At 43.6% G+C, this 13,070-nt stretch overlaps 1 protein-coding gene across 1 annotated transcript in view; it reads right to left on the bottom strand.

The window, feature by feature from the left end:
* The window catches only part of SNI1 (negative regulator of systemic acquired resistance (SNI1)), a 35,693-nt gene extending 24,288 nt beyond the window's left edge, over positions 1–11,405 (bottom strand). The window contains exons 1-6 of the mRNA XM_086813233.1: positions 11,181–11,405; positions 9,264–9,388; positions 9,066–9,132; positions 8,862–8,955; positions 7,820–7,888; positions 7,630–7,725 (exon numbers count right to left, since the gene is read on the bottom strand). Of these exons, the coding sequence (XP_086669359.1) occupies positions 7,630–7,725; positions 7,820–7,888; positions 8,862–8,955; positions 9,066–9,132; positions 9,264–9,375 (438 nt within the window). The 5' untranslated portion in view covers positions 9,376–9,388; positions 11,181–11,405. The remainder of the gene's footprint in view (positions 1–7,629; positions 7,726–7,819; positions 7,889–8,861; positions 8,956–9,065; positions 9,133–9,263; positions 9,389–11,180) is intronic.
* Between the last annotated feature and the right edge of the window lie 1,665 nt (positions 11,406–13,070).

The raw sequence follows: 13,070 nt of genomic DNA, 5'->3' as shown, positions 1-13,070 counted from the left end.
TGATGTTTTGGACTCCATTGGGTAGCTTGATGCCTATGGAAGTGAGCCTGTCAGTTGGGACTCATTCTGAGATGTTATGGAACAGTTTTAGTGCAGTTATGCTGGCAAATTTCTCCCAGAATTTGTAAAACTCAGCTGATGCAAGTAAAGTGCTTTGTTGCACTTGTGCTTTGTAATTTCCAACCTTTTAACAATAAAGAAATACCGCAAGGGGCGCCGGACTTCGGGGCCAATGTGTTGTTGAGCGAGGGAGCGAGGATTCCGCGATTGTGTGTCTGAGTAAGTCCAGGTTATTTGTGAATGAATTACCGCTTTATGTGTCCATAGACCGGTTTTATGGTTCCGTTGCCGGGACAGGGTCCTCTTTTCTGCAAGAGCCCGGACACGGATTGGATTGGGTGAACAGGAGACACACATAGTGAGGTACAACTGATTACAGGTGAGAAAGAGTATGGTCTCTTTCTTTGGATACAGGTTCCCTTAAACTTTCAGTTGACAGTATGACAGACAAAGGGAAAGGCAAGCTCCCTGGCGAAGAGAGTTCCTCTTCTACTCGCAGACAGCGTATAGAGGTGACAGGTGCCCAGGTGTCAGCCTCTGCTCGGATGGAGCCAGTAGTACAGCCAGCCTTGTTAGAGGAAGAACAGGAACAAGAGGATTTATTTCATGCGCAGCTCCTGAGCATGGTTGGTACCTTTGAACAGTTGGTGAAGAATCCCAGGATGAAGAGGTATTTGCAGTCAAGGACAGGGGATTCCCAGGCTAAATCATCTCAGCATGCAGTTGAGAGGGCACAGGAACAAATGCCAAGGATGCCACAGCATGTAGAACAGACACCAGCAGTGGCGACTGATCCAGTGCAGCATGTTACACAGGCACAGGTACATGCATTTAATGGCCAGGAAAGTAATGTGCAAAGGGTCATGCCGACCATTCCTCCATTCGTTGCTTTCCAGCCTGGCTATTTTGGTGGTGGGTCTATTTTCCAGGCCATGGCTAGGCCGCCCACAGTTTTGCCAGGATTGATGTCAAGAGGGTCACCAGGAATGATGCCAATGGAAGCTGTGAACCCTCTTTATGCCAATATAGGTGTGCAGCCCGGATTTCAAACTTATTTTAGCCCAGCTTTGGGGCCCGCAGCACCTGTCAGTGTGGCTGAATTTTCTCAACCTAGTGGACAAAGAGCAGTAAGGACTGATGCAGAAAAGGTGCAAAAGGATTACAAAGAAGGAGGTCAAGCAGTAAAGTTTGAGACTTTTAGTGGGATGCAGGACAAATTGAAAGCGCTGACTTTCATTCCGCAGTTTGATGCAGCATACACTGGGGGTAACTTTACAGAATCTTCTAAGGTGCGGAAGGCTGCTACTTTCTTGAAAGCCAATGCATTGCAATGGTGGACTTCACTGTTGATGCAAGGACAAGCACCTGCTACATGGGTTCAGTTTAAGCAGCAGTTCTCTTTTGCCTGGCTTACAAATACTTTTGAAGTGGATGTTATGACAGCATGGCACAAACTTGATGCAGCCAACTGTGTAAATTTGGAAGAGTATAATAAGAAGTTTTGGGATGCACTCTTGCCAGTAACTTCCTACAGGACAGTGCCATTGTCAGAGCAAATAGAGAAGTATTGCTGTGGTTTGCCCAAAGAAATCAGGGATTATTGCATTAAGACCAATGTGTCTAATATGACTCAGCTCATTGAGAATGCAAACATGGCTAATGCATTGCTACAGGGAGGTTCACGTGGCTTTAAGAGCACAGTGAAGAAGGAACCTCAAGACAAAGGACAGAAGAGGCCACTATATGGCAAGTCATTTGAAGAGAGAAAGGCATTGATGCAAGCTGGGAAATGTTTCATCTGTGAACAGAAAGGGCATATGGCTGCAAAATGTCCACAACAGCCAGCAAAAGAGGCGGAGGATAAACAAGGGCCACCCAAGAAGAAGACAATGCCGAGTGCAGGATTGATACCTGACATGGTTGGTGACCAGCCATGTGATGATGCGACAGAATTGTGCAGAGCATGGGGTAAAATCAGAGATGCTACAGTGCTGATTTTCTTTGACCCTGGTGCTCGAGCCAACTTTATTTCATCAGCATTGGCAGCCAAGTTGGGAATTCGTGCTGAAGAGATGGGACCAGTTGGACAGGCTGATTTGGCATGTCCTGGGCATTCAGTTCCTGTCACTCCTATACTTGGCAAACTTTGCATGCATATACAGAGTTATGTCGACACAGAGGAGTTTCTTATCATGCCCTTGGAAGCATGTGATGTCCTGTTAGGAATTCCATGGTGTCATAGGAAACATGCAGTGTTGGATGCTTTCAACAGGAAAATCACAATTGTACATAGGGACAAGACTCATGTTCTGGATGTGAAACTGAAAGGAGAGTCTGTCCCAGTTATTTCTGCTTTTTGAACCTGAATTCTGAATGACCTGTACATTTGTATTATATGTTTGGCAATGTACAGTTTTGACATTTGTTGTCAATGACTTAATCAATGAATGAACTTTCAGTGCTTTGAAGTTGTATCTGTTACGCTTCAAATGAATGATTTACATGTTGTGACACTAATAGTACAAGATATATGCTATCGCCCTGTGTTGCATCCGGAAACATGTATTTGAAAGGCTTGAACCTGCGATGGCACAAATGGTAGTGAGGAATTCCTATCATCGCCCTCTGTCATCCGTTGGCAGGAGATACATGCGATGACACTAATCACCTGGGGAATCTGGTGATCGTCCTGTGTCATCCGTTTGCATGTGGACTTGCAATCGAGGTCGCTTGCTTCTTTCGAGAGGGGGGTATGTCACCAGGAGGTGAAACTTTTTGCAGTTGTTTTCCTTATTTACATTTCTTTATAAATATATATTTTTCTTTTCTTTCTCTGTGGTTGCTGTTGCTTTTCCCCGGGATCTCTTGGAAGGGCTTGGGCCATTGCAATGTCAGAATGGGTCAGCCAGTGGGACTTTGGACCAGTGGTTGGCTAAGCTTGAGAACTGCACTGAAAGATGAATGACAGTGTCCAGGACATGGCCACTGAATGAGGGTATAGGCCAGTTTACACTAGTAAGTGGCCGCCACCGAAATGTGAATGTATCTTGAATTCTAAGCAAATTCTGAAGTGACCATAGTGGTCAAAGATGGTCAGGAGACCAGAAGGAATGCAGATGACATCATCCCTAAAATCTAGGAAACTGCTATTTTTGGCAGTGTCGGAATTGAAAAGTGTTCGCGTCAGTTTGTGCGGAATGTCAAGGGGACCAAAAGCTGACAAAGGACTATTATGAGAATGTGAACCAGTCAGGAGATTTTTAGCCTGGAAGATTGCATGTGGAAAAGGCTTAAAAATGTGCCAAGTGTCAAATTTTGGTGCATTTTCCTCATTGAGAAGAGGGAAGCGTGGGAATTTGGGAAGAAGAGGTTCATTTGCAGCCATCGCGTGGTTTTGTTGCAGGAAAATCAGCATTTGTGGTGCACTCCCTTGCCCTACAACTCATGAATTGAGGGTTGAGCTTGCTCCCCACAGCCTCTCTCTCTCTCTTTCTCTCTCTTGCAGACTATGGAAATGCTCTCATCAGATAAAATCAGGTACAGTTGTGTGAATTTCATGATTATATGCAAAGGCTAGTTGCCTCCTTGAACAGGAACAGGTGTAGTTGGTTCCTACACCAAAGCAGGGATGGAAGAGGGTAATAACCTCTTCAATACAATGTTGTTTCAGCACTGTTTAGGTGCTGTTTTTGGGCTGTTATGTTGCCCGGTTGATGCCAAAATGCAGTAGGACCTTGCTTTAGTCCTTCAGGACAGTACAAGGGTTATTTTGGGCTGAAAACAGGTCTGTGCAGAAAATTACAGCAAGCTGAATTGTGATGTTTTGGACTCCATTGGGTAGCTTGATGCCTATGGAAGTGAGCCTGTCAGTTGGGACTCATTCTGAGATGTTATGGAACAGTTTTAGTGCAGTTATGCTAGCAAATTTCTCCCAGAATTTGTAAAACTCAGCTGATGCAAGTAAAGTGCTTTGTTGCACTTGTGCTTTGTAATTTCCAACCTTTTAACAATAAAGAAATACCGCAAGGGGCGCCGGACTTCGGGGCCAATGTGTTGTTGAGCGAGGGAGCGAGGATTCCGCGATTGTGTGTCTGAGTAAGTCCAGGTTATTTGTGAATGAATTACCGCTTTATGTGTCCATAGACCGGTTTTAGTACGGGACTGTTCGGGAAGAGGAGAAGCAAGAGGACGGCGGGCTGATTTGCTCGACAGCCACTTGCAGGTGTTAGACTGAGAAGGGTGAAGATTCCTCAGCAACAATCATGAAGACTCCGGCTTTTGTGCACCTGGAGGTGGAGGACACCAATGTTTCATTTTCTTCAGGCAGGGAGGAGATTGGAGGACTCTCCGCAACGGATACTCGGGAGTGGATTCTAGATAGTGGTGCTTCCAGGCACATGACTCCTTCCCGTTCCGGTTTACAGGATCTTTGCAGGTTTTCTGGTCACATTCTTACTGGGGATACATCCACTATCCCAGTTCACAGTGAAGGCAGGATGGAGATAGTTCCCGACGGCAGAGGGGGGAAGCATTCCTCCCAGGTGTTGTATGTTCCGTCACTTGGTTTTCATCTGTTGTCAGTACATCACGTTTGCAAGACTCGTGTACGGGCGGAGTTTGATGAGCATTTTGTTGCTCTCCGGGACAAAGCAACACGCCAAGTGGTTGCGGAGTGGAGAATGGAGTTTACAAGCTTTCAGCACTCTCTCCCCCAGGTCCTTATGTTTGTGCTGAGTGGCAGTCTGGTAATGGCCACTTAAGTGTGGATACGCTGTAGGTACAGGCTTTCCGAGACCAGACGGTGGATAGCTTGCCAGTAGATGGCAGCAGTTGGCAGGAACTCTCTAGTACTGATGTTGGTAGTTCTTGTGTTCGTCAGTCAGAGGAAACTGGACAGGTAACTTATGCTCTGATGTCTCGTAGTATTCGGGACAAAGAAACTCCTGTAGATGAGGATGTTCTTTCCACGGGGACCTTTCGGAAAGCCAAGCAGGTGGCAGTTGATTACTTTGAGAAGGAGGTGGTTTCTCCAGGCTTTGTGGTTCCGGATTCAGAGGGGGTGGTTGACAGGTTTCAGAATGCCTTGCGTGGTCTTCATCAGGTTTCCGGGACTTGGTTTTGCACCGTAACAGGTGTTGATCCTTGTGAGCAGTGTGATGCCTTTTTGACTCAGAAGCAAAATGGTTCATTGATCTGGTTGATGGACACCAGTTTGGACAGGAGCTTCCTGATGAGGCAGTTGAGCTCATGGTTGTAGATGACTCTTTGGGAGGCAGGATTGCGTTTCCTGTGGTTTTTGCGGCATGCGAAGGATCATGGACTCTTGTACACAGGAGGGGGATTGTTGGATGGAGTCCGACTCCACGGTTGGAGTGACTCAGTTTGGGGAGGAGATCCGGACACGAGGAGATCTACTTCAGGCCCAAGAGCAGTTTTACGGAGCAGTAAGAGGCAGTCATCTTTTGCCTTGTCAAGGTTAGAGGCAGAGTACCGAGCTACTTGTGATGCTGCTTGTGAGGTGGTGAGGATGCAGGGGTTGCATTGCAGGTTTGGGCTTCCACTAGAGGAACCCATGGTCATCCAGAGGCACTTTGTCCCTGAACAGATCGTTTGCTGATGACATCTTGCTAGAGTTCTGTTCGACGGAGGACACTACGATGGACCTCTTCACGAAGTCACTATCTCAGGATTTGCTCAGGCGGCACCCCAGCTCCCTCTGGTTGGTTTCACAGCCAGGAGCTGAGAGGGGATGTTAGAAGTCATCTCCTGTCTATTTTTATACACCAGGGCCTTTGCTGTGGGTGTGCCCGCCCTTATGAGGTGTTCTCACATTTTTCCCCACTCTCCGTATTTTTCCCCCATTTTTTCCCTATTTTTCTTGGCTTGGGTGGTTGCCTTGTGGTGGCAAGAGGACCCTGTTGTTGGCCGACTGCATCAATGTACATACTGGAGCTGGCCGACTGATTTGCATGAGTCGTGGACTTCACAGATGCTGGCCGACACCCCTGCTGCTGACCGATTGTACACATCAGCAAGTCGTGGAGCTTTTTGTCCTGTCGGCTGCCTTTCTACAGGCCAACTGCATCATTGGGGCCATATAAAATGGCCCCACAGCCCCTTGCCAGTTTTGTATCATTCTCGGGATCTTCTTGTGTATATAGAGCAGAGTTACACGCTTCTATCTCTCTCTCTTTTGTGTTGTGATTTTCTGCACTGCGTTTTGCTCGTGTTCCCAGATCTGGTCAACATCTCTGCTGCGTATTCTGACAGATAGCGATTGGCCAGCTTAGGGTATCATCCCATAGACTGAGGACAGAGACTCGCATAGCTGAGCGGATACCCAAAGAGGATAGGACATGTAGACTCTTCAGACGGGGGTTGAGTTGCAGGAGTACTATTTTTGTCAACGGATAGACTACTATGAGAGATGAGGGAGATTTCAGTGTCTATTCCAAGAGGGCTTTGGACCCTTACCCCGGATCATGGAGTACCCAAATCAGAGGGGCCTTGGCCTCTTCATACTAGAGATCAACCGACACATAGTCACTACTCAGAGATCCTCACCCCCAACCGCCCTCCTCTCAACTTACCATCACCAATTTTTTCTAGCCTAGAGGAGTGGATAGGGAGGCACCAGAGCCCACCATGATGGATGCGGAAGCCTATATCACAGTACCCCCTTGGAGCAAGCCCATGAGAGTCACATCAGATCAAGCACACACACTCTAGAGAGGTAGACGCCCTTGTCCCGTCGGACCCCAACCACCCCCAGCTCATCAACCCTGGATTCAAGGGAGCAGCCTCATCCTCACAACACACCGACATCTCTAACCTTCTCGTATCACCCATGATGGATATCCTCGATGGGCCCTTGTGTGGCATACAAGGTTGACTGGTGGTTTTTATTCAGCCCTCCCATATCCCATCACTTATTGTACCCTGTACATGGCATAATAGGATCAAAATTTTTCATCTTGTAGAATCTCAAGAGTCTAAGATCTTAGCTTTCAATTTTCAGTTTTAGTTTACTCTTGCTTGCTACTTCCGGATGCCCCCTACTGATGTATTGTGGGGCTAGATACTTACCTTCAGTTCTTTCTTTTCTTTTCCAGACAGTGTATCAGATGTCACATGGTTGTAACTTTGGTCTCATAGGTCACTTTGGCCTTTTGAAGACGTTAATATAACATTTCATTTCTCTCTCTCTCTCTCTCTCTCTCTCTCTCTCTCTCTCTCTCTCTCTCTCATGAACCACATAGAGATTATGACTCTTTGGATTGCTATGGCACAATATGTTCAAATGTGGGCAACTTTGCCAAAGCAACACCATTGTCCTTTGCATAATATCATTGGTTTTAAAAAAAGAGCTCTAGGGTATTTACAAGACTCGCTTCCTCATGCTTTGTTGTTTCTTTAGCATGATATCAGCCTTGAAGAAAATCGTGGCATACTTTAAATCACTAGCCTCCTTCGATGTCATACATACATTACAAAAGCTTTGAAGTCTTTCGCTTCCTATTGAAACTTAGAAGTGACCTTATATTTTTTAAATCATGGACAAAAATGTACTTCACAATAGTTCTGTGTTGGATTTGCTTGGCGTGTTGAAATCCCTCCCTTGCCTTTGTCTTCAACACCAGACTGTACATGAAAAGGACACCAGATCTGCAAAGGCATACACAGGTTACTTTTTTAAAACCAAACTATTTGAGGAGCATGCATTCACCAATGGTAGTTGTAAAACACAATAACATCTCACCTTGTTATTCACAATTACTTTCTTCATGCCATTGGAAGCGTCCTCTCTAACCATGATGTGAGGATATTGCTACATTATAATTCATTTAGTAGTATCAGTTGCTTTAGAAAGACATGCTTTGTGAATAACGCAAAATTATAATAAAGACTAATGCTTTCTCCACACTCTTTGCATTGATGATTACTTGGGCTATCTTTTTCTAAAGGTTATGTGTGCACGCGCACTCTCTACACACATATACATATATATGTATACGATGGGTTACTTCCCAAACTTTGCAAAAACTAAAGTGTGATTTTCACTCCATGAGAGCCTACCTGCAAAGCTTCAATCATGACAACCCCCCTCACGTCTTCAGCACACCAAGAGTAGGTGCAAGTTCGTGTATAAAGACATCACTTAGTATACGTACACGTATATCTAATACAAGAGATGTGTATACACACACACACACACACACACACACATATATATATATATACCTAGATGAATCCAGGAACATGCCCAAATTCACCTTTTAGGAACGTGCATACATACATACATACATATATATATATATATATGTGTGTGTGTGTGTGTGTGTGTGTGTGTGTGTGTGCGCGTATATATATACACTATATATATATATGTGTGTGTGTGTGTGTGTGTGTGTGTACACTATATATATATATATGTGTGTGTGTGTGTGTGTGTGTGCACACACACACACATATATATACGTGTGTGTATACATACATATATGTATACACATATATGTGTATACATACATATATATACATATATCATTATATGTATAATATTATGTATACATATATGTATATATGTATACATAATATGTATATACATATATGTACACACACACACACACACACACACATATATATATATACATATATCATATATGTATACATATATGTATATATATGTATGTATACATATATATATCGTACATGTACATACATACATATGTGTGCAAGTGCATGTGCGTGCATAACTCACGCCACCTGATGTGCAGGGTGGTATGATAGCCACTCCGACTTACTTGGGCAATTTCAACAAGAAGCGAATAGCTTGCTAGATTCAACACCATTGAGTCATTTCCTTCAAGTATTCGAAAAATGGCCTCATGAACTCTCCTACACAAAATGTTGATGCCAAAAAATTTTTTAAAAAAAACCCAATAAAATTTCACACATAGAACTATAGCTTATAGTGAGCTTATGACATAGAAGGAATGGTCATATACCATGTGGGAGCTTTCGGTTGTTTGCCAGCAATGCATAATGCATAGACAGCCTCAATAAATGACATCTCTATTCTAGTTTAAGAGGACTTCAAAAAAACATTTGAACCCATTACACGATCACAGCGAGAAAAGGATAAATCATTCTGTGTGACCATAGAGAGCTAAGTCACAAGTTTCTAGAACACAGAATTAGGATACTATCATCTTCAATGTCATCTACATTCTCCACTCCAATAGTGTCCAGCAATGCCAGAATGTTATCTTCAATCACTTGACCTATGTCAGGCTGGTCTTCAATTGAAGTACACATTCTTTGTTTATCCCTGTTATTTTCAATAATCATATTACCTCTCTCTCTCTCTCTCTCTCTCTCTCTCTCTCTCCGCATATAGGTTGCATACTGAGCCTCTAGCAGTAGTGCTCCATCCATCACACCCCCCCACTAGCTCAGTACTTTCATAGTTTATTTCATGTTCATTTTGTCCTTTTTTTTTTCTGGACATCCAGAAGACATTGACAGTTGTACATTGATTTGTCTCATAGGTCGAGTTCGGCCTCTAGTAGACGTTAATACAGCTTTCTTTCTTTCTTTCTCTGTCTCTCTCTCTCTCACACACACACACAGTCAAGACTGGCTGAGCTGATGATACATCACAGGAGGATCGGCAGATAAGCAGAGTATGCACCATGAGACAGGTGGAATACTTCCCCTCCTAAGACATTTCCACTCTTGGGAATAAACAAGAAACAAACTACATAATGTGGTTCACATACGTCTAACCGTTCCACATAGTTACCTGTATAGGAACCAACCGTACCTACAAGACTATCTCCGTGGAACAAAAGGCAAAACCAAAGTCATAAAATACCCAACAACCTCTCAACCTCTAATTCCCATGGTGGTAATTCATGTTCATTGTACCTAGGGGATTACATAATTCATGGAATTATTATCGTAGCTAATCATATAACCTATTCACACTAGGATCACGTAATTTATGTTCATTGTACCTAGGGTATCCATCCATGCCCCACAACGCCTCAAAACTTTTGGGTACTCTCAAATAGACAAGCATTCCCTCCGAAAACTTCCTCAGTGAACACTTCCTACAAGCGTAAAACTATGCTCCACATCTTGCGCATTACCGATAGAATCCTGCAATGACCAGCATCTCCTACATATCCATCAAAAGAAATCTCTAACTGCATAAATCTGAATATCCTAGAGTCCTGCCGTTATGAGGGATCTTAGGCATACTCGACCATTGGGATGTACCGTTACGAGGGATCTTAGGCATACTCGACCATTGGGATGTACCTCTCTCAATCGGATGGTCGCCTGGAGACCTTTGCCCACTGGCTTCTTCAGATCCCTGCTTAGTGCAGAACATGGTTGTCTTCCAAGCTAATCCCTGAAGTTGGCAGCAGATAAAACATTAGGGTTTGAGAAATAGCGGCCCTAGGAACAGGCGTTGGCCAGCATAAGGAGCAGTCGGCCAGATGGGAAAAACTCATGTATGTGAAGGCGCCTCAGTAATGACAGAATATGCAAGTCGTGGAGCAGGCCAACAGCCTGAAGGGCTGACTGACCAGCATGTTCTGGGCCTATATAAAGGCTAGGCCAGATTTAGTCTCCCCCATTTGGGGCAGGTCAAGGGTTAGGAATCTTAGGTCTTAGATTACTCTTTTGGAAGGCCAAAGGCCACAGAGATTTGTACAGTCCTATGGATAGTTTTGTGTACTATATAATCTCTCGTTGGTTATTTGCATCATAGATAATAAGCCATATTTAGAACAAACCCAACAATCATGCTGATAGATAACAGGTTTTCAAGCCATATTTGCTTCGAGATTATTAAAATTTTGAACCATTGAAGACTTCAAAGAGAGATCGGGCTTGCATATACGCCTTTGGAGATAATTTCCTAGGCTAGTAAATAATAATCATAATTTAGCGGAGCCTGTTCTCAAATTTTTGGCGCTTATGGATTAAATAGTCCTCTCAAATAATTTTGCCCGCGATAAACCAAAGACTCAAGAGTGTGCTCTAGGTTCCTGCTTAGGGCTGAAAGAAGACACACAGATAAATGCGCAAGAGAGGGGTTGGCAGCATACCTGTGAAGTGGCTCTCGGGAGTTTTTTGATGACACCCTTCCCTTCTGAGGAGATTGCAGAGATGGTGGCTTCCGAGCTGCCTTCAATGAGATCACGATTTCAGTCTCTACTCCGGAGAGACTGGCGGAGGGAGGAGACAAGATGTTCTGGTGATAACCTCGTCCAGAGCGTCTGCTCGCCTTCCTATATAACAGCTCGCAGTTCAAACCATCACAACTTCCCCTATAGCCTTCCTTTTATTTTTATTTCTATTTTTATTTTAAAGTTTCATCCCTGTTTTTATTTCTATTTTATTTTAAAGTTTCATCCCTATAAAAATGAAAAACACATAACCCAACAATAATTGTTTGCTTGCAATAGGGTACTTTTTTTGGGATCAATAATAATTATTTATATTACCTGTAAACTGTTCAAAAGTTGTCATACAATCAAGACCAGATTACAACTTACTACTCTTTCTCCACCTCCTTCAAAATTTTACACAAGAACTCCCATCTTTCATCCTCTAACAAAAAGCAGGATTGTTCCCAAGAAATCTGATACCCCAAAAGTAGGCAAGCCCACCTCAAAGTTCTTGGACCAAACTTAGGAGGCCTTTTCTTCCCATCCTAACAGCTCGCCTCAGCATACAATCCAGAGTTAGGGGTATATCCCTAGTATGTTTGAAGCTCACCAAGAATTAGGGCAACATTCAGAGCATATTCCTTTGCAAATTCTGAATCAACAAATCCATCTCAGGACATCTAATTTTATTCACATTACACACAGACCAGCACATGTACACACATTTATGCATCATATCTGAATCTTGCAAGTCTATACATACTGCCCTCATAAATACAATTGCATTCCTGCTAGATCAGATTTCCCATAAGATGCACGCTCTAATAATATTAAACACTAGCCCAATGTGTTCATTACTAACTGACCATTTTCCAAGGATCCAGTCCCCCCAATATGTTTGCATACCTAGACTCTTCTCTATCCATTTAGACATTTTGAACCAGGTACCCCTAATTGCTGGACATTCCCAAAACACATGTTTGCCATCTTCAAGTGATGACCTGCACCTGGGACAGATGCCACTATAGATATTTCTCCTTTGGAGTTTAGAGCCAATAGGTAATGCCCACATGCAAACCTTTCACAAAAAAAACTTGGAACTTCCTAGGGATCTGGCAATCCCAGATCAAATTCCATCTCTTTTTCCAACTGGAGGGACTCCACTTTACATTCCAGATTTTACTGTTGCAATACAGCACATTCGCATCCCCATTTCTCATTAATGCATAAATGTCTCTGGTTTTGCCATCCTTAAGTTTGACACCATTAAGCCAAGTCCAATCCTTGATCCAAACAGAGGTGTCAGTAGTAGTTGTGGAGCATATTCCCTATGAAGCACCTCCAAAACCTGAGCCATCAAATCTCTTTCCCTCCTAACTAGTTGATATTCCACAGATAACTGGTTCACATCTTTCCACCCTGCCAGATCCCTATTCCAACAATCAACCAGGTGCCTAATGCCTTTATTGTTGAGACTCTTTGCAACAGATGTATTAAGTAGGGCTAGAGGGGGATTAAACTTATGAGACCACCATATACCCAAAGTGAGCATGGAATTGCCTATTGCACTGCCTCCTCCATCCCAGACCATGAAGCCCAAACTATCCTTCCAACATTTGCATAGCATTTTGCAAAGATCTGAACATGTGATCTTAAGAGGGGCACATGAGAAGAGTTTGTCCTTCCAGTTTAGGTTTCCCCATTTTCCTTTAGCTATAACATCAGCAAGCTGCACCAATTCCCTCATCATTAGAGCCCAAGTGATATTATGAGATAAAAATCTATAAAGCATCAAAGTCTTTCTCTCGCAGTACAGTGAGTGGGCAT

The sequence above is a fragment of the Cibotium barometz genome, chromosome 19 (genome assembly GCF_041138505.1).
Source record: "Cibotium barometz isolate CiBa-2024 chromosome 19, ASM4113850v1, whole genome shotgun sequence".
NCBI lineage: Eukaryota > Viridiplantae > Streptophyta > Polypodiopsida > Cyatheales > Cibotiaceae > Cibotium > Cibotium barometz.
This window is presented reverse-complemented; position numbering and strand designations above follow the sequence as displayed.